Here is a 21,641-nt window from a genome sequence, read left to right as displayed (position 1 = left end):
CTGATTGCTTCTGGGATGAGTTTATAGGCTTTTTTCATCCATGCATTTTAATACTCTGCATTGGGGCGGGAGGGGATTTCAGAGTGGATATGTAGGTTATTCCATTTAATTTTTCCCTCAGGCGGATTGGAGATGCCACGGCCATCAGCTGTGCTCAGTGTGTGTAGGGCCGCCTCGGGTGTGGTCAGCTTACTGAAATAACTGAACCACGGTTAGACCCCTATTGCAGGGTGCGTGGGCTGTTGTCCACAGACGGAATTTGTAAAAGCTACTTTTAGCTAATTGTTTTATCGTGTTTCTGAAATCTTTTTAAGTGTTTGGTTGAATTTTTCTGGTGACATTCCAGCAGTCAATTTTTTTGTTTTTGTTCAGTCGTTCTGAAACACCAGTGAGTTATAATGGTACAGCCAGGAAAACCTGTATGGCCAGTCCATCTGTATACTAGAATCCTGGTTTCTAGTATCCTTGCGGGAAATTCCATGGTAGCTGATACAAATGCATTATATCTGGCTATAACATTATCATTGTTACAAATGCATTATATCTGCATGGTAAAATCCAATAGAGCTACATAAGAGATCAACAGGGTTGTTTGCTCCTGATGGTTATAGAAGCTTATAACAGTCTCTGTTATGTAGCTGCATAGAGCTTTATCACAGAAATATCTGGCAGTTGTAGGGTCTGTTGCCATGGCATTGCCCTTCGATTCTTCCACAGAGGTTAGAGGGAGAAAAGGCACCCAACTGACAGTGTCATGTGACCTTGAGAAACCATTATATATTAAGCGCAGCCAAAAAGAATTGACCTGTTTAATGAAGCTAAAACTATTTAACTCAGTAACTACACTATCTAGTTCATGTCACTTTGTGTGGCCTGCTGTAGTCTTTGGAAATGTTAGTGGAGCTCACCTTTCTCTATTTATGCTTAGAGCTACCAACACAGCATACTTTTTACTGCATAGAAACCATTTTTATAGGTGCATATGTACAAGATATTCACTGGCGCTCAGTCCATTATGCTATACCATTACACTGCCCGTTCTTCCGTACAGGGTGTGAATGTGTTCTGCTTATTGGGAGGACAGCAAAAGAGACCATCAGTAAGATACATATCACACGACTGGATACATTTTCTTACTTTAGCAGATGCCTTTGTCCAAGCGGATCATCTTGATTATTTTTGTCCTCTGGGATAAGATTTGGTTTCTCTGTAAGAAGAGGGAGTATTTTGTTGGTTTTCCTGAGAACGTTCTCAGCTTGCGCAAGCTATTTGTCCTCTAAGTCACTGGCTGGCTGTCAGCATTGTGTCTCTCTCTGTGCCAGACTTGACAAATCAGATGTTGGCGCAGCCAGTAACCTAGTGCCTAAGGTGCTTGACTGGAGCATGTTGGAGTTTCAGCTGTTTTTTTGCTGCCGTTGGGTCCTTGAACAAGGCACTTAACCCTACATTGCTCCAGGGGGATTGGCTCCTGCTTATCATTGTCAGCTACATAACTAATGTGATGTAATGGTCTCCATCTTCCCCTCCCAGCTGGTGATCCGTGTGCACATGTCGGACGAGAGCTCCAAGACCATGATGGTGGACGAGCGGCAGACAGTCAGACAGGTGCTGGACAGCCTCCTGGACAAGTCCCACTGCGGGTACAGCCCCGACTGGTCACTCGTGGAGACCATCAGCGAGCTGCAGATGGGTGAGTACAGCCGAATTACACCACGAAAATGACGTGTCGTGTCGCACTGCATTTTGCATTTATACTTCAGCTTCTACTATGAGGATTCCACTGTCTCTATGGTAACGAGACCTCAAACTCCTGACAGTCGGTTTAAATTTTTTTAAAACGAGATGTGTCCACGACGATGACTTCCGGTGTTCCATCTGGCCGTTGGAAAATGGCGGGTAGCAGCGATGCCAGGCTAGCGTGTCACTGGCGTGCAGTTTGGAGGGTGCGGGCAGTCTGCGAGCCCGGCTCCGTGTTGACGTTGGCGTGGTGACAGTATGCCCTCCTTTACTGCCTTGAAGGGCACAGCTGAGCCAATACACACAGTTCCCTCAAGAAAAGGTTTATTTAACGTACACACACTGCACACTGTCTTAACGCAAGAAGAAAGGGTGGGATGAAGGTCAAAGAAGAACTAAAGAGAACTCGTTGAATTCAAGTATTGAAATGATCATCTTCATAGACTATAGTTCTTTCATCCCTGAAAAGGACCTTAACATTCTGTGGGTCGTTTATGATGTCTTCCCAAGTGAAACATCACATGGTCCTCTTCATCTATTGTTCTGTGAAGATTGCCATTGGAATTGGGGGAAAAATCCAATCTCGTGAAATTTCATGGAATAGCAGAAGGATTAATTCTTCGGTCTTGTGTTTGCTCTGCTTGGAGTGGGGGGGAGGGGTGAAAATGTTCCGGATCTTTCCACCGTTCGACGGCATTGACGGAGCAGCGCTGGGAATCACCACAGTGATGTGTGAACGGCACCAGCTTCCTCAGTCTTCCCTCCTCTTCCTCTCTTTCTTTTTTAGATTCTTTTTTTTATTTTTTATCTCTGCGCGCTTGGCTTGGCGGTGGGGTCTCCCCCTCCCTGCGGGGGTCCTGAGCGCTCAGGCGTGTGAACTAACCTACATCTGCAGATCTCCCGGGTCTGCTTCGCTCTCTGAGTCACGCTGGGAGGAGAGGCTTTATATAAACACAGCAGAGCTATTTTTATACCATAACCGATCTCACAGGTCTCCCTCCCTTTTTCCCCCCATTTGAGAGTATCCTTGTGTTCTTTGCAGAGCAAAGGCGAATTGGCAGGGGGGGAATTATGGAATTGGAAGTGACTGAAAACTTGACTTGGTATGAGCAGGAATGACCAGTGACTGTGGTTACCACAGATTATTGGGGTAGAGATTGGGGCCACAGATTACTGTTACTCCTGCTGGTTCGCAAATGGTTGTCCGGAGTCACCGTGTTATGGCTGTGGGTCCTGCTGTGGAGTGATGACATCACTATGTGAGCTGTCCAGAGACACCGTATTATGGCTGTGGATCCTGCTATGGAGCTATGACATCACTTTGTGAGCTGTCCAAGGTCAACAGTGACTGCACTGGGCCTTCTGTGGAGCTGTGGCAAGACTCCTGCATCTCAGGGGCCAATTCTAGACTTAGTGTGCCGGCAGGACTTTAACCGGCACACCCTGTGACCCAAGACCATAGGCCCTGACCATGCTGCAGAGATGGGACACATTCCCATGGTACTTTGGACCAGCAGGGAAACAGACTGTATTTCAATTGGCAAGCTGCGTGTGGTGTATGTTTAGTCCAAGAATATGGCCATGTCACAACTCTGTTTCCCCGGAGGGTGGAGGGAGAGGTGATGGGGTGGAATATGACATAATCCCCATCATTAAAATAAAAGCCCTGACACCACATTAAAAAAAATCAGCAGTTATGAAATTAATCACCAAATGGCTAATCCCTGTAATCCTACAGATTTGAGGATTCAAATAATGTAATTTTTTTTACTCTGCTTTTAGTGGGCTTGTCTTCAAAATGGTAGCCATTTTAACCATTTAAATGTGTTTTTCCATTCACACCTTTGGAACTGAGCAACAAAGTGTTTTTGTTTAGGGGCTTATCAGATTTTCCTGCTTAAAACTTGAAATTTCTTGGTCTAATGCACCTAATCTATCGAAGAGGGAAAGATTTGATCCTGTGTGTAGTGGGTTTTACAGTACACAGTAATAAAAATGACAGGGGAAGTTGAGAAATGCATTGTGGGATAGATACACTAACCTCCAACCCTGACTGGGCATTTATTCACAGCTCCAGAGATTCTGCACAGTTCCTCTGGGAAGCCAAACATTTCTCAACTCGTTCTGTAATACGTGACATGTTTACTTAAGATGGCTCTGCGTGCTAATTTTAAATTTATGCTGTAACTGCCAGAGCCATGTTTTTAAACGTCCACACGAGAGCCATATCCATGACACTCTGTGCTATAAAATGGCTGCCTCTGTGCTTCTGCTGCTCTGCTTACAAGTCACCCAGGCGGACCCACGCGATAACAGGGACGTTTAAATGCCAAGACTGCTCATCATAAATCCCATAAAACCTCTGATGGCCTGCAGGCCTGCACTGCGAGTCCAGGCCCTGCTCCTCTCTGTGGAGCTCGCCGGTTCCCTGGTAGCCCTGCCCAGTGCTGGCTCTGTGTGCTTGCGTTTGGTTGTGAAACGGTTTGCTGAAGTCATCGCCCTGGAGGACTGTCTGGTGCAGAAAGAGCAGTTCTTCGGAACGAATGGGTCTGTGCAGGAACCTGTTTAGACGGTTGGGTTTAAACAGCCCTGCTAATCCTGGTGTGACTGATGAACCATCACGGCAGTTTCTAACAGTCATATTGAACCATTCGACTGCACTACGCTGCAAGGAATTTCATGGAGACGCTGTGGTATACAAGTAGTGCTTCTGATTGACAGGTTTATGTATTCCTTTGGATGTAAAAGTGCAGAGGGGAAAAATCTCTCCTGGTCTGACATGATCTGATGGACATCCTCCTGGTCTCTCACTCTCTCACTTCCCCTCTCTCCCTCCCCTCCTCTTCCTCTCTCTCAGAGCGCATCTTCGAGGACCATGAGAACCTGGTTGAGAATTTGTTGAACTGGACCCGGGACAGCCAGAACAAGCTCATGTTCATTGAGCGCATTGAGAAGTATGCTCTCTTCAAAAACCCCCAGGTAAAGCCCCATGGCTCCCCCAGTCACTGTGATGTTGCCCACACAGTTTGTTATGGACAGACAGACAGACAGACACACACACACATACAGCCTTACATATGCTACAGCAGGGGTTACTGGTGGTACCCAGATGTCATCTCAAATTGGCTGGTGTGAGATCCATTAGGAGCTATCATTGTGTAACTCTCTTTGAGAATACAGTTGGAAATGATGTTGAAATAATTATTTTGGAACAGCAGCTTAAAATGCCTACTTATGTGTATTTGTAACCGTTTGAACTGTGCCTTGTCTTTGGATTTGCAAATTGAACTGCTCTTTTTTTTTCTGTATAAAGATAAGATTTTAACTTTGAGCCAATGCTCAGAAATATGCAGACATACACAAACACGCACCCACATACACACACGTGCACTGGCTTACTCATAGACACGCACATGCAAACATGCACCCACATGTAGTCAGGCAGACTTGCACTGGCTTACTCATAGACAGGCACACTTCACACTCAAAACTACAGGTACTCTTAAACAACAAGGCCACACTGACATGCTCGCTTCACACGTGGTCCTCCCAGGACACCGCAGGGAGACACACAGTCATATCCGCCGACGCTGGCATTCGTTCCCACCGAGTGGGTCCTGTGGGCTGTGAGAAGTGGGCCATAGGGCCATGTGTGGGAGGAAAGGGTCTGAATAATGAATCCCCTGTGAAATCACGGTGTGAGAAGCGTTTGCCGTCTCTGGCGCGGTTTCCGCTCGTCCGCTGGAATATGACCGCCTCCAGACGGGCGGCACAGTCCCCTCCTCACACGGACGTGAGAAACAAACCCTCAGCAATGCTCTGTTCTCCACAAATGTGGCCCCCGAACAGAACAAGGCCTGTTTATATCTGCTGTCATTTACCATGAAATGAATTCACCCTGGATCTGCCTCGCGTCTTCTTAGAGATTATTCTTTTGTCAGGTCTGTTATTGCTTTCCGTGATGTGTGTCAGTGTTGGGCCAGTTTATATATGCGTTCATGGAAAACTGTCTGGTTTGGCCTTACCGTAAAAGAGAAGTGATGAGCTAGCTACTCCTTCTAAAACGCCCATACAGTTCAGGGTCGTGGCTATACCTGTAATGAACCTGACCAGGCGTGAGAAGTATGCCTGGTTCTATGGATGTGTCTACTAAGACACAAAAAACAAACAGAACTGAAACTAAAAGAAGACAACAAAAAAACGAAACAAAGCAAATGTCAGCTTCTTCTAATGGAGCATCAGCCTCTTTCGTGGGGCTTCAACTGCAGCAATTGGCCTTTGAAGTAATCCTAGCTAATGCTTGCTAGGGCTAATCATAGGGCAAGAAACCAAACTTTCCTTTCTAGATGCTAGGAGAGAGACGTCGAGACCATGGGTGCAGCCATCTGATCCGCTCTGCTGTGAACTATAATGGCGGCTAAGAGGTTGAGAGCATTGTTTAACCCCCTAGTAACCCTTTTCTCTTTCTCTTCTTCTTTCAACCACAGAACTACCTGCTTGGAAGGAAGGAGACCTCCGAGATGGCCGACAGGAACAAGGAAGCTCTGCTGGAGGTAAGGTAGACGGGCTGGTATGGACAGCCGAGCTGAGACGTGTTTATGTGTAGACATTGTACCATACAGTGTGTAAATACCGAGTGGTCCTTATAGGGGTATTGGTGATGGTGGCAGTGTTAGACCTGGGTCAGCTTGTCTCTCAACGAGTGCAAACCCTGCCTTCTGGCCCTCTTTGCTCAGTTGCACCAGACAAGATCAGTTGAGCACAGAAAAGTATTTAAATTCAGTACAGTGATGAATTTGACCAAGGTCTGGTAAGTTCCTTGTTGTTGTGATGATGTTGTTGGTGTTGATGATGGCATTAACGGTAATAGTGACTTATGCGGTAGTGATGACTTTAATGGTAGTGATGACATTAGTGATGACTTTAGCGGTAATGGCGACTTTAGCGGTAATGACGACTTTAGCGGTAATGACGACTTTAGCGGTAATGACGACGTTAGCGGTGGTGATGACGTTAGCGGTGGTGATGACGTTAGCGGTGGTGATGACTTTAGCGATAATGATGGCTTTAGCGGTAATGATGACTAGCGGTAGTGATGACTTTAGCGGTAGTGATGACTTTAGCGGTAATGATGACAACTTTAGCGGTAATGATGACAACTTTAGCGGTAATGACGATGTTAGTGGTGGTGATGACGTTAGCGGTGGTGATGACGTTAGCGGTGGTGATGACGTTAGCGGTAATGACGACTTTAGCGGTAATGACGACTTTAGCGGTAATGACGACGTTAGCGGTGGTGACGACGTTAGCGGTGGTGATGACGTTAGCGGTGGTGATGACGTTAGCGATAATGATGGCTTTAGCGGTAGTGATGACTAGCGGTAGTGATGACTTTAGCGGTAGTGATGACTTTAGCGGTAATGATGACAACTTTAGCGGTAATGACGATGTTAGTGGTGGTGATGACGTTAGCGGTGGTGATGACGTTAGCGGTAATGATGACTTTAGAGGTAATGATGACTAGCGCTGGCGGTACTGATGCTTATCGCCCATGCAGGAGTGTTTCTGTGGAAGCTCGGTGAGTGTCCCTGAGATGGAGGGGGTTCTCTGGCTGAAGGAGGACGGGAAGAAGTCCTGGAAGAAACGCTACTTCCTCCTGCGTGCCTCTGGGATATACTTTGTGCCCAAGGGCAAGGCAAAGGTGGGTCTCGCTCGTACACACACACACACACACACACACACACACAAACGCACACGCACACGCATGCACACACTCACACTCGCAGACATGTACTATATACAGTACATGCGCATACACACACAATACACATTATAACTTTGAGGCCACAATTAACAGCATTATTTAAAAAAATGTATTTCAGGGTTGTCGTAGGCACCGTAGTTTTCATACAGTCTACACTGGATTGTACAGCCAAATTAAACAACTCAAGACATGCTGAATGTGCTTGTACTTTGTGTGCGGAACATGTGGACTGAGATTAGGGCCTGCTGATCCTCACACCCTTAATCCATCTGCACAAGATGGTGGTCGCTGCCGCAACGCCAGCCCCCTCCGCTTCATCTCTACTTACCCACAGCTTCACCGGGCAGCGTGGCGCTAATGTCCCTGTTACTCGCCAAAGCCTGGGTGGGATTAACACCCCCTCCTACAGTGCTTAGAGGCAGGAATGCCCCTTTCTTCATCCACTCTGTTTCAGCAAATAGCAATACAGCAGTCTCTTCTTCTTTAATAATCTTGGCAATGAAATTGCCTTGGTTAATAAATGCTGTACTATATTGAATAATATCTGACTCTTATGGTAATATAGTTGCTGGCAAGAGCTAGGTAGAATTGCAGCCTGTCTTATGACACTGTTTCATGCAGGGTAATGTGTGCCTGTGTGTGTGTGTGTGTATGTGTCTGGTCGTGTGTGTGCCTGTGTGCCTGTGTGTGTGTGTCTATATGTGTCTGGTCATGTGCATGTGTTTGCGTGCGTGTGCGTGTGTATATGTGTCTGGTCGTGGTCATGTGCGTGTGTGTGTTTCTGGTTGTGTGCCTGTGTGTGTGTGTGTATTTGCATGTGCCTGTGTGTGTTTCTGGTTGTGTGTGTGTGTGTGTGTGTGTGTGTGTGTGTGGTTATGTGCCTGTGGTGTGTGTTTGCCTGCCTTACGTAGGCGGTCCATGGGGGGGGGGGGGGGGGCGGGGGGCGGGGGGGGGGTGGCATCTCTGCGGGAGTACAGAGTACAGTCTCTGGTATTTCCTGTTTATGTACATAATGACAGAAAGCTTACACGCCAGCTCGCTGCTCCCAGTGCATCGTGGGTCATTAACTCTGGGAGGCGCGCTCCATTCCGTGCCCCTCCCCCTGGAATGAGCACTCACGCAGGGTCGCCCGTCTCCGGGGTGTCCACCAGCTGCTCCCCTCCAGTGCTGCAGGGCATTGTGGGTAACAACCAGTCAGTGGTCCCATGTAAACCAGCCACCACCCCTGCCTTCACTCTGTTAGTGAGACAATGTGCTCATGGGTAATTACAGGCAGCTGGTGTGGTGTTGCATGTTAGGAAGTGTGTGGTTACAGGGTCATTAGTGAGCTCTGATGATACAACTATTCTATACAGGGCTGGAGTGGACCTTCCAACAACTTACAATTGTAATGTATTTTCAATTAAATTAGTTGGTCCATTGCTAGAGTAATGCCAGTGGGAATATGTCTCAAATATGGTATTTGTCCATATTTAAGAAAATCATAGATTGCCTCTATGGTGTCAGTCTATGTAGAGTAGATGAGGCGATCAAAAATATGTGATTAGAGTGTTCTTAACTGAATATTCTAATGCTGATTATGACAATCATAATGGAAAGCTATGGAGTTCTATAGAACACTGACTAAGAATTTTGAGTTAGAAAACATTCTAAAAAACCTTCTTCTTCAAAGCTTTAATAACAAGTTAAGACTTGGGTATTTTAGAGCAGTTCTGCAGTGAGACATAGCCAATATTAAAGCATAGCCACAGTAGTTACTCCACCCTTTTCTCTCTTTCTCTCTTGTCTAAGCTCACCGCTCCCTTCATTTCTTCTCCCTTCATTTCTTCTCCCAGTCTTATCTTGATATTTTTGCCACCTTGTGGACAAAGCAGTGAATTGAAATGTATGGCATGAATAAAAAAGCTCAAATAATAAAGTAAATCACAGGGGAAGATCCCCATTGTCTCGCACACGCACCCTGCACATATATACTCCTGTACTGTTTCCTGTCCAAAAAAAGTGCACGCACAGACAAACAAACACACGCACACACATGCATATACAAACACACGTGTGTCAATGCATTTATACAAACACACACTCATATGCAATAACACAAATGCGCACACTCACACACAAACACAGGATCACACACACATACATACACACAGGATCACTTGTGTGCACACACACACACACACACACACACACACACACACACACACACACACTTCTGACCTGCTATGTCTTGTCTCTGTTCCTTCCTCTGCAGGCCTCCAGGGACCTGGTGTGCTTCCTGCAGCTGGACCATGTGAATGTGTACTACGGCCAGGACTACCGCAGCAAGTACAAGGCCCCCACCGACTACTGCCTGGCCCTCAAGGTACGGTACGGGATGGGCCCCTCGTCCAGTGCAGAAACACTCTTCTGTTACTGGAGCTGTAGCCAGGGCCCTTTCCCTACCTCACTACCATGATTAGCCTTGTGTTTGCCATAGATAATATAGCACTTATGTGTAGTTATTGTAGTACTCTGGGTATTCTGGGGGCGGCCTGTAGCGTAGTGGTTAAGGTAAATGACTGGGACACGCAAGGTCGGGGGTTCTAATCCCGGTGTAGCCACAATAAGATCCGCACAGCCGTTGGGCCCTTGAGCAAGGCCCTTAACTCTGCATTGCTCCAGGGGAGGATCGTCTCCTGCTTAGTCTAATCAACTGTACGTCGCTCTGGATACATTACATTACATTACAAGGCATTTAGCAGACGCTTTTATCCAGAGCGACATACAACGAAGTGCAAGTGCAAAGAGGACCTGAGAGGACAGTACAGTTCCGAGCCCTTGTGTGACCATACAGATACAATCGGAACCCTTGAAGAATACATCAACTTCCAAACTAGCATACCACAGTTGGCAGCTAGAATTCCCCGAGTACAACAATTCAATAGCTAATTCAAAAAACAACAATATCTATACAATATCGTGATCGACTGCCAAATGCCAATACTGTAATGTGATGTAATTCTAGCTGCCAACCATGGTATGCTAGTTGGTAAGTTGATGTACTCTTCAAAGGTTCAAGTTTTATCTGTGTGACCATGCTTGGACTGTAATTTCCTCTCGGGTCCTGAACGTGCTTGTCCCTGGGTTTAATTTGCACTTCATTGTACGTTGCCCTGGATAAGAGCGTATGCTAAATGGCTGTATTATAATGTAATGATGAAGTCAAAACTCTGTTATTTACTGGAGCTATAACGCTAAACTAACAAACCTTGGCTCAAATAGTTCTGTTTTGGATTGGAATGCTTTTCTGTGCTCTGTTGATCTTGCCTGGTGCATTTGAGCCTGCAAGGAGCAAATGGGCAGGGTTTCGTGATCATTCCAGTTGTTCCAATGTGCCAGGCAAGCTTAGACAAATGCAGAAAAGTATTTGAATCCAAAACATAAACTATTTGAAACCAGGTCTGAAAGCTAACTAGGTTTCTTTCATAATTCTCTCATTGCACAATCATGTAAAAAAAATTAAAAAAATAAAGAAATAAGCAAAGAGATTAAATGTGATATCATTTGAAATTGCATAACTTAATTTTTTTATCCTTTGGCTGCAAGCTAAGCTTTCCCAGTCAATAATTTAAATTGCCTGGAAAAACTAAGCAAAGCAATTGAATATAAAATAATTTGGATGAGGTTCTATTTCTGTCCTATTTTAAAAAGCCTAAAGTAGTGGATGGTCTTTGGCTATATATAAGAGCACTCACATAATGACAGGAAGGTATCATCACATTTAAATGGATCTGTTTTCTAAGTGGACATGATCCCTGGGGACTTTGCTACAGGATACTCAGCCAGTATGTGTGTGTTTCTTGCCATACACATTAGCTTCCCGTAAAGTGAACAGGGGCAGTTCTCTGTGCGTCTGCTGCCCTAAGCGGCCTTGGCCAGTAATGACTGTTGTAGTTGGAGGCACTAACCCAGCAGCCACGTTGAGAAGCGGTTTGCTTCCTTTGGCTCTGAATATGACTCTTGCAAAAGAATGTCATTGCATTGTTATTTCATGTGAGAAACAGTAGTATTTAAAATGGATTGGGAGGTTGGGGAGGGGTTAAAGAGAGAGAGAGAGAGAGAGAATGCCTGTAGGCGAGTTTCACACTGTTCAGTGAAAGGTCAGCAGATGGAGTAGAGCACAATAAACAATGATATTGATTAAAAAAAACATTCGGATTGTGTTATTTTGTAGAATCCTTTTGAAACTCTGCCTGTGACTGGTATGCGTGTTGCTTTTACCGGACTAAAATAAATACGGTGTCCTGGGGGGCCAAATCGTTTCTATGACGTTGACACATTTGCCACTGAATAATGGTTTTATGCAGATAGGCACTGTAGGGTGTAGGAACTGAAGTCAGGGTTGTTTCATACAGTAGATGTGATGAGCAATTCTGGTCTTGTGCTGCCATCTTGTGGACATGTATTGTATTGCTCTTGCTGTAGTTATTTTTCCTGAGACACTGGCTGAAGGGCAATGGCTGTGTTTGAATCCACATTCTAGCATACTACTTGTACTGAATTTCAGGCTGACTTTCATTGCAATATGTATTGTATGCTAAGTATGCGGTTTCGAACACAGCCAATGTGTAATTGTAACATGGGAATAAAATCTTCATGAGATTTTTTTTTGCTGTGTCTTTAAGGATAATCTGTTGTTTTCCCAGCATCCTCAGATCCAGAAGAAGTCCCAATACATCAAGTACTTGTGCTGTGAGGACGTCAGGACTCTCCACCAATGGGTCAACGGAATCCGCATCGCCAAGGTAACCATTATCACAGATTGTACGCACGTATATGTGTGTATGCTAGTGTGCACAAGCTTTTTTTTCAATACGACGAAACGATTGCCAATGAGGTGAGACCATTGTGACTCTTCAAGATTAGCCAATTTCACCTGTCAAGCAAACAGTACCTTAAGACAAGCTAATGTATCGTACTTGAGAGAAAAAATAAAGTAAAAAAGATTTAAAATCTCATTACAAAACTAAAACACTATAGACAATTTGTGATTGCGCGTGCTTGTGTACGTGCATGCGTACGTGCGTGTGTGATGGTGCTTGTGTGATGTGGAGGTTTCAGTAGTCGTCCTGTTGTGCTCTCTCCCGAATGACCTCTGCCCCCTGTGCCTGTGCAGTATGGGAAGCAGCTCTACGTCAACTACCAGGAGGCCATGAAGCGCACCGAGGCGGCCTACGATTGGTCCTCCCTGTCCAGCTCCAGCATCAAATCCGGCTCCAGCTCCTCCAGCCTGCCAGGTGAGTGAAGGATTCTGGGAGGAGCCCGCAGCCTGGGGAAAGAAGGAGGTGCTAGGATTTTGATAACCCTGAAGAAGGAGTAGGCCAACCAAATGCAGGGGGGAGGGAGTGGAAGGAAACGCAGAATGGGGATTGTGGGGGTGGGGGGTTGGATTTGTCAACAGTTGTGAACCAGAAGAATACCATCAAAAAGCTATTTGCTCCCTCTAAAGACTACATAATTTAAATGTAAAGCCTGAATTGTGTAGCCCACCTGAGGTTGTGCACTTAAAGGAGCGCATAGACTGTTTATTGCAGCAGCCGGCTCTGAACAAAACAAAATGGCTGCCAGACCTGACCCATTTTTTTCCCCTCACACAGAATCTCATTCCAACCACTCCACCCAGTCAGACAGCGGGGTCTCAGACACCACCTCCTCAGGCCACGGGCGTTCCCAGAGCGTGGTGAGCTCCATCTTCTCCGAGGCCTGGAAGAGAGGCACGCAGATTGAGGAGAACACCAAGGTGAACCCCAACCCTGCACTGCACTACCCAGCACTCCCACTCTCCCTCCGCTGATGATGTCACTTCCTTTTCCTCCGCTGATGTCACTTCCAATCCCTTCACTTGTGATCTCACTTCCTTTCCCTACACAGGTGTAATTTATTTTCCCTCCACTGATGATGTCACTTCATCTCCCTTCACCCGTGATGTCACTTCCTCTTTGTTCCAGTGCTGTTCCACTTGGGGATCAGTGTGGCTTCTCTTAGGATTGTGTTCTGTGCATAATTTCAGACTAGCTTTCACAAGCTATGAATCCTGGTTTTCATCATATGCTAAGAGCTTTGAAAATAAGCTAAATTTTAACTGACAGAGAGTGCTTCAGTCTCCTAATTTGTTGGCTTATCTCTCATCTCATCTCTTAAGTGCGAGTGGTAATGATATTTATTGTGATTGGCTGAGAGGGTGAGAGAGTGTCTGTTGTGAAGGTTGCCTTGGTAGCGGTCTGTGCACTGTAGAGCTGAGGGTTTGGGAATTAACTGTCTCTTTGTCTTCTGACTGTGCCCATCTCTCTCCCCTTGTCTACCCAGGGGTCGAAGGTCAAGTCTCGCAAAGCCATGCCCTTGTGCACTGGTGGGGATTGAGGTTAGGGAAGTCAGCCTGTTTACTGTAACACCGGAGTCCTGTAATCTACACAAACCCCAATAAGACTAACCAATCCATCACCGGCACGCTCACTGTGTCACCCCTGATGGGAAATATCGGGTTACTGTGCCATATGAGAGACCGATTTCATTAACCCAGTCCCCCCGCACAGCACTGGTGTTTTGTTGTTGGTCTGCTTGGGCACTGTTGGATTAATCTGGTGCAGCGTGTCATGGTGTTCAGTTTGGTCCTGCATTCCGTGCCTCTATATGTGTGCCCCGTGCAGAATTAGGAATGGTGTGAAGGCATTTTCACCTTGTGCGTGCGTGTGTGTGTTGGAGAGAGACTGTGTGCATGCGTGTGTGTGTGTGTGTGTGTGTGTGTGTGTGAGATAGAGGAAAATGAAAAGCATTCACTCCTATAGATGCACTTTACTGGTGCGCTTCACAGAATACAGCACTGGAAACGATGCCAACCACACAAACAATAATGCTCCGCGCCTCTGGTGTTGTGTGCAGAAGAATAGACAATGCAGTCTCAAGTTCTTCATCAAAGCAAATCAAAACCACCTTTATTTATAGCCAGCCCACCTGCCTGTCTCTGTAATGTTGGAGAGTCGTTGATTTGTTTGCTTAGTCTTTTCCTGTAAGAACTGCACTGCAGTGTGGAGCCTGCTGTCAGCTTAGGCCACCTGAGCTTCTCACTGTGTAGGAGCCAGGAGAGCATAGAAGTGCCAGTCATGGCAATTGACTATTGATTTCTAAAGATGCGTGCGTGCGCGCGCGTGCATAAAAGAGTACTTGTACACTGAATGAGTCTGAGCACTGTTGGTATACTGTACCAGCAGATGTGAATGAGGTGTGTTCATACCCGCCTCCCAGGAAATGGGAGGGTGGAAGACCAGCTGTTTTTTGGGCCTTGAGGACTGTGAGTTAGATACTGATCCCTGTGTAATTCTGCATATCAACTTAATTATTCTGAAAAATAACAGGCTTCTGTATACGCAAGTTGTTTCTTTTGGGACAGTTGGTCAGATAAAATTCAGTACCCAGTGATGTGATGGTGGGGATTCTCACGATAATGACAGAAGGGCTGTTTTGTGATGGATTGTTTCTGTAGCTGACACTTTTGGAGTCCTAGAGTTTTGAAACACTGCTTTAACACGATGACCAAAGAGCTGTGTTTGGACACTTGCTTGATATTGTTTTAGTTATCCTGTGTGACTGTTTACAGGAGATAAGCAACCATTTTGTTTGTGTGTGAGAGAGACAGAAAGACAGTACCTTTATTTGAGCAAGCATTTTCTCCGCCTCAATGGTTTCCTTTATGTATCCTATTGACTGAGAATCCATCTCTTTGGCATTTTCTATGCGTTTGTGTGCTAGTCTGATGTATATGTGTATATTGTCAAATATTAAACATTTTTAATGTATCCTAATGCTCTGCAAGGTGCAAACTAAAACATACTGAATAAGCACAGCTCGTGTTTGTTTTGTTGTGTCCAGAGTGTGTGCATTGTGTGCATCCAAAGCGGTTCTGGGTCAACTGGACACACTTTTGGACCATATTATCATAGATATTGAATGCTGATTTGGCCTTATAAGAAAACCCTGGAATCGATATTACGCTAGTCTTGGATTGTTGATTTGGGAGAAGTGAGCACTAATTGGAATGACTCTCTGGCTTTGGCTTGCCCTATTTCCATTACTGTTAGTATTAGAGGAATGGTTCTCATATCGCTTTATGGGTCTTCACCAGTTCCATCTTGTCTGTGTATATTTTAACTTCACCTCAAAATGAAAGGTAACCGAGTTGTGAATAGTTACAAACTTGAAATCTAATTTGCGAAAAAATCTATATTTTAAAATGGGTAAAATTTTCACCAAAGTTAGGTTATAATGTCAACACCATCTCCAGAAAATTTGGTCTTGGATATGCGAGTCATGGAGTCATGCTAATTAGTGCAAACTTTCTTAGCCCATATCTCCCAGGTGAAAAATCTGAGATTAGTTAATTTTCGGTTCCAGGGGTTTCATAGAAGGCCAAATCAGTATGCCAAATCTCATAAAAATATGTGACGATGCGGTCGAAAAGTGTTCAATCGACATGGAATGACCCATCTGTTCTGTCTGGACTGTGCATTTAAACCGGAGGTGTGTTCTTTCTGTTTCCATTCAGGTGAAAGCAGAGTCCGTCAGAGGAAGCCACCCCCCCCAGACCCGGGGCAGCTTCACCCACGCGTCTCCCCAGCCCTCCCCCTCCCCTCCTCCTCCTCCACCTCCCCCACCTCCTCCTCCACCTCCTCCACTCCCCAACCCTCCCCATCAGGCCACGCCCACCATGTTCACCAAGTACAGCACCATCGCCCGGCTGCAGAACGCCTCCTCCCAAAACACCGCCAATCACTTCAAGCCCACCTCCGTGGCCCCGGCCCCGGCCCCCCCTCCGCAGTCGGTGAAACCCCACCCCGCCTCGGCTAACGTCCCGCCCCCTCCCCCGCCTCCTCCTCCTGCCACGGCCCCTGCCCCCGGGTCGGCCATGGCCGTGCTGAAGCTGGGGCCGCTCAGCCCCGCCCTGCCCCAATTCACACCCCCCCCGCCCCCCCAGGTGCTGCAGCAGCAGCAGCAGCAGCAGCCTCTGCCCTCGGCCCCCCCTCCACCTGCTGTCCACCTGCAGAGCAACGGCATGCCCCCTCCCCCGCCGCCCGCCCAGGTGAAATACCCCCCGCCCACCCAGATGAAATACCCTTCCCCCCTCAGCAGTAACGGCCTCCAGCACACGCTGGCCCACAGATTCCCCCACCCGTCCCCGGATTTCCCCCCTCCCTTCAGCCAGGTTGAGTCTCCACCGCCTCCACCCCCTCCTCCCCCTGCCCCTGCCCCTGCTCCTCCACCACCCCCACCCCAGCAAGCGTCTGCCCCTAAGCCGGCCCTCGTTAAGCTGTTCTCTGGGGGCTTCCCCCCCCAAACCGCTCCCAAACCCTGTGGCCCAGGCATCCCAACCTCCCCTGTGTCCCCCCTCCCGCCTGCCCCGCCTCCGGAACCAACTCCGCCCCCTCCCGCCCCACTGAAAAAGCAGCACAGCCTGTCAGCGGGGCACTCCCACAACCAGCCCCCTCCAACCCTGCCCAAGCAGCACAGCTTCCCCTCCAAGGGCCTGCCCCTGCCCAACCCCATCTCCCCCACGCCCTCTCTGGTCAAGCAGATGGCCAGTCAGTTTCCGGGGGCGTCTCCCACCGTTCCTAACGCCCCCCTGTCCCCTCCTGTGGTCAAAACCAAGCCCAAGTGGCAGCCGGTGGGGCAGGTCCAACAGAAGTCCCCTGAATTCCCCCCTCCTCCGCCTGAGAGCACCCTCAACTTCCCTCCCCCACCCCCTCCCTTACCCGCTGCCCCGGCTTTACCCCCTGCACCTGCTTTACCCCCTGCCCATACCTTGCCCCCTCCCCCTCCCTTACCTCCTGGTCCAACCTTGCCTCCTCCCCCGCCCTTACCTCCTGGTCCAACTTTGCCCCCTGCCCATACCCTGCCACCTCCTCCGCCCTTACCCCCTGGTCCAACCTTGCCCCCTGCCCATACCTTGCCCCCTCCCCCTCCCTTACCGCCTACCCCGGCCTTACCTCCACCACCCCCTCTCCCGCCGACCAAGGGGTCGCCTTTGAAGAAGTCCCCCTCTTCCTCATCCGCTGGAGGGAAGAAGCCCCCTCCGACTCCCCAGCGCAACTCCAGCATCAAGTCCACGTCCCCGGGGGAGTACCAGGAGTCTAAGAAGTTCGAGAGCCTGGTAAGCAAGTTCGGCCAGCCCTCCAGCTCCGGTTCGGGGTCCTCCCCGGCCTCCTCCTCAGGGTCTCCCTCCAAGGACTCCATGGGCCCTCCGGCTCCCCCCAAACCTGGTAAGCTCAACCTATCCAACCTGCCCCTCGCCCTCCAGGCCAAAGTGGGGCATCCCCGGCAGTCTGGCGCCGAATTCCCATCCCCGCCATCCGAGATCGACTACTTCCCCCCTCCTCCACCCGACTCGGAGCTCCTGCCCCCTCCCCCACTGCCCCCAGACCTCCACTCCCATGGCGGGGCTCCCAAAGTGGCTGTGGTCAACCCCCAGCCACCAGTCTCCTCCGTCTGGAGCAAGAGCTCACTGAAGAAGACTCCCCCTCCTACGCTCCATCGTCGCGGTAACGCCACCCCCGAGCCCGCGCCCCTCTCCCCGCCCCCCTTCAGTGGCAAGCAGCCGCCACCCCCGACCTCCCCCAAGAGCAACCCACCGGGTCAGCCCAACTTCCTGGAGGACCTGAACCGGACTCTGAAGAGGAAGTCCATTACCCGCCACGGCTCGCTCACTTCCTCCCGGATCTCCACCAAGATGGAGGTCGTGGCCACCATGGACGACATGGCGCTCCCGCCCCCGCCCCCTGAACTACTGCTGGAGCCGCAGAACCAGGGGGGGTTCACCGGGAACATCTCAGGCTATGCAACACTAAGGCGGGGGCCACCGCCCGCCCCCCCCAAACGGGACACAGCCACCAAACTGACTCGGGAGTGGTAGTCGAGGACCGAGCTAAGACCTTTTTGACGGTCTTCTTGAGAAAGTGGACCTTTTTGAAGGTCTTCTTGAGAAAGTGGACCTTTTTGAAGTTGGTCTTGAGAAAGTGGACCTTTTTGTGCGATGACTTGAGTCCGCAGGCCGAGAGATTCGTTCTTCTCTTCAGAAACTTTCCGTTTCTCGTTATGGAACCACGCAGGAGTACGCCAGTATTCTGTTCCTCTAACTCAATAATCACTACTTTATTCCATAAACAAATCTCACCACCAGCTTATCCGTGTGTTTGTGCCGCTTGGTATTAATTGTAGGTAATTATACAAAACGTGACAATAAGAATGACTTGTTGCAATATATTGGTACTGCATGGACAACTCTATGGACATGATGTAACATGAGAACCTATTTGGGGAGAGTGGGAGGGGGCGGGGTGTGATCGGATGAAAGCTGTAATTGGACTTCGGTGGGGAATAGTTTTATCTTCGTTTTTTTTATATAAAATTATTTAATACATGCGAAAGATTTTCTTATTTTAGAGTTGAGTTTTTAAAAGCCTGGAGAGTGAACCTGTCCTGGTGGTAAGTCTGGGTACAGAAGTGGAGGTGTGTGAGGAACCATGTGTGACTGCGTTGGGAATGGGACAGTGGTTTGGGAAGGTGGATGGTGGTTTGGGAAGGGGACAGTGTTTTGGGAAGTTGAGCGTGGAGAGACTCTCAGCAATGCAGGATTCCCGAACTGTGCACTCTTGGTGCACGACTCTGATTATGCTCAGTCGACACCCAGTGTGACACGTACGGTGAGCAGCAGCCTTTGGACAAGTACAGCCGTCCGACTTCCTGGTTTTATGAAGGACTGTACAGATGTGTGAGACGTTTACTCGATGCAGAGAAGAGACTTTGCATATTGCACCAAACCCCTTGAAGACCTTAAAAGGAAACGCGATTGCTTTACAACTGGAATGTGAGAGACAACGTGATTCAGATGATCGTTTGTGTTTTGAGACTCCTGTATTTTTTATTTTTACTTTTTTAAAGGTTTGCTGCAAAAAAAAAAAAACTGAATGAAATGCCCTTAACAGTCCGCCTTTGCAAACTGCTGGGTTGTGTAATGTGGGCTTGACCTACTCTGTCTCTATTTTAGGCTGGTCACCTTGCTATCTTTCTGTACTTACTGCTGCTCCTGTCTTTAATTGAATCCTTTGGTCCCGCTCTTTAGAGTGCTGGGGAGGGGAAGGGTGGGGGTGAAGCAGATTGGTCACATTAGAGAGGAGTTGGGTTGGGTTGAAGTGGGTCTTCTGTCCCAAGCACCAAGGAAATGGCCGCCACTGCAAGTGCCCGCATTTCTAGGCCTGCTGTCCCCTGGGAGTCAGAGAGGATCATGGGACCTGTAGTTCTCGATGCCCACAGTTGGCATGCCTTCTCTCGACATTCAGGGGTGCTAGGACTGGTCCTCTCAGCTATGGTGGTGTCTACACAAAGCTAATGGCCAAATAAAGGACACAACAGGCCCTGTCCACAGTGTAGTGTGAGTGTGTGTAGTCTTCTGGGGGTTACTCTGGCCTGCCTTTCTGGTTGCCGTCTCTGTGCCGAGCCAGAGGGGGTTTCTCTTGGACTACAACACTCATGGAGTTAAAAATGGACAACAGTGGGAAGTCGGCCAAACTCTGAGAAATGTAACTTGTGGATCATATAAACATGTATACATATTTCCTTGCCTCCTGACCTGTCGCCATAGTGTCAATAGTTGTTTATTCCCGTACAATGTTATTCTGTTTTAAGGTTTTCAATTATCTGCAAGTGAATTATGTAAGCATTAAATTATTGAAATATTGTATCTGATCACAAAGGCCAAAGGAGCTGTTTAAAGTCAGGAACATCTCTGGAATATATAAATACATTGGAAAATTAAAAATAAAATGTCTCTTGCATTTAAACTGAGGGTCACAATATAAATGTGTAAATCTCATTTCATCCATGCCCCAATGTTTCATTTGTCATCACATATTTCTTGATTGTCCATTATTTAAATTTTACTTTACACAATTTATGCAAACAATTGCATTTTTCTTTGCTCTGTTTGGTTTGGTTCTCTTTGAGTGGCATGAACCTATTCCGCCTCCAGTCAGCTCTCTGAAATCTGAATTTACTTTTGGGCATATGATGAGAACTTCTTCAAGCACCATACCTGGGTCAAATATGTAATTGTTTTGGATTCAAATATTTTTCTATGCTTTACTGAGCTTGTCTGGTGTATTGGGACCTATGAAATACTCTCAAAACCCGGCCTTCTGGACCTCTTGGTTTGCTCAGTTGCATCAGGTAAGATCAAAGAATTTAAATGATCAGGTACTTGTATGAAATGTGCACTCCCAACAGTGCTCATAGATGCTGGTCAGTGCTGCTGAAGAGAGACTGAGGCAGTGTGACCTACATTCTTCACCAATCGGAGCGAGGCTTCGCCTGTCAGAGGGGATCGGCCAATGGGAAAGGAGGATCCGGAGCCGCCACGGACTCCAGACGACTGGGGATTGCCAGTAAATAATGGGCCACAGGAAGGCGTGTGCCCTTGGTTGTTGTGTCTGTGCGAGTCCTTATTAATCATGTCAACTGTATCAGACCAGAGGGATCAAAAGGGGCATTCTGTAGCCTTGTAGCCTAGTGGCTAAGGTACATGACTGGGACCTGGAAGGTTGGTGGTTCAAGCCCTGGTGTGGCCATGATAAGATCCTTGAGCCAAGGCTCTTCACTCTCCATTGTTTAAATTGAAAGGAGGGATATGAGGGGTTGGGTCGGCTAAAACCTACATTGTGAATATAGTATTGTGAAATAGCAGTCCTACTACATGCAGGTTTTCTTTGAAAAATAGATTCAGACACCCGTCCATTAAGTAGAGAGGAGGCCACTGACACATTATCAATTTTATTAGTTTTTGGCAACAAACTGTTTGGGTCAGTAGCTACATGATGCAAGGTGTTTAACGGTTATATGGAGCAGTTACGTTGTGTGCCAAGGAATGTGAATTCAGAGTGATGATGTCAGAGTGCGAGTTGAGGCGAAATATGTTTGGAGCTGCTGAAAATTCCATCTTAAACCTACCATCCGCCAGTTTACCACCGGCTTACTCTTTGACCAGCTTTATCCAGCTAGAGACTATGACCAGCTAGCCTGGAACTTGAAAATAGCGTAAACCTGCTTCAAATGCCAA

At 47.7% G+C, this 21,641-nt stretch overlaps 1 protein-coding gene across 5 annotated transcripts in view; it reads left to right on the top strand.

Moving 5' to 3' along the window:
• raph1a (Ras association (RalGDS/AF-6) and pleckstrin homology domains 1a) overlaps positions 1–20,370 on the top strand; it is an 88,610-nt gene extending 68,240 nt beyond the window's left edge. For 4 of the 5 annotated variants that reach the window (XM_061234905.1, XM_061234904.1, XM_061234902.1 and 1 more), the window contains 9 exons: positions 1,531–1,690; positions 4,595–4,716; positions 6,225–6,290; positions 7,295–7,438; positions 9,756–9,866; positions 12,190–12,288; positions 12,660–12,780; positions 13,141–13,283; positions 16,083–20,370. In XM_061234905.1, coding sequence (XP_061090889.1) covers positions 1,531–1,690; positions 4,595–4,716; positions 6,225–6,290; positions 7,295–7,438; positions 9,756–9,866; positions 12,190–12,288; positions 12,660–12,780; positions 13,141–13,283; positions 16,083–18,443 — 3,327 coding nt within the window. In that variant the 3' untranslated portion in view covers positions 18,444–20,370. Of the gene's footprint in view, positions 1–1,530; positions 1,691–4,594; positions 4,717–6,224; positions 6,291–7,294; positions 7,439–9,755; positions 9,867–12,189; positions 12,289–12,659; positions 12,781–13,140; positions 13,284–13,849; positions 13,905–16,082 lie in introns of all 5 variants that reach the window. The other variant, XM_061234906.1, reaches the window with a different exon arrangement.
• The last annotated feature ends 1,271 nt before the right edge of the window (positions 20,371–21,641 follow it).

The sequence above is a fragment of the Conger conger genome, chromosome 3 (genome assembly GCF_963514075.1).
Source record: "Conger conger chromosome 3, fConCon1.1, whole genome shotgun sequence".
Lineage (NCBI taxonomy): Eukaryota > Metazoa > Chordata > Actinopteri > Anguilliformes > Congridae > Conger > Conger conger.
Note: the sequence above shows the minus strand (reverse complement) of the source record. Positions and strands in the feature narration are given on the sequence as shown.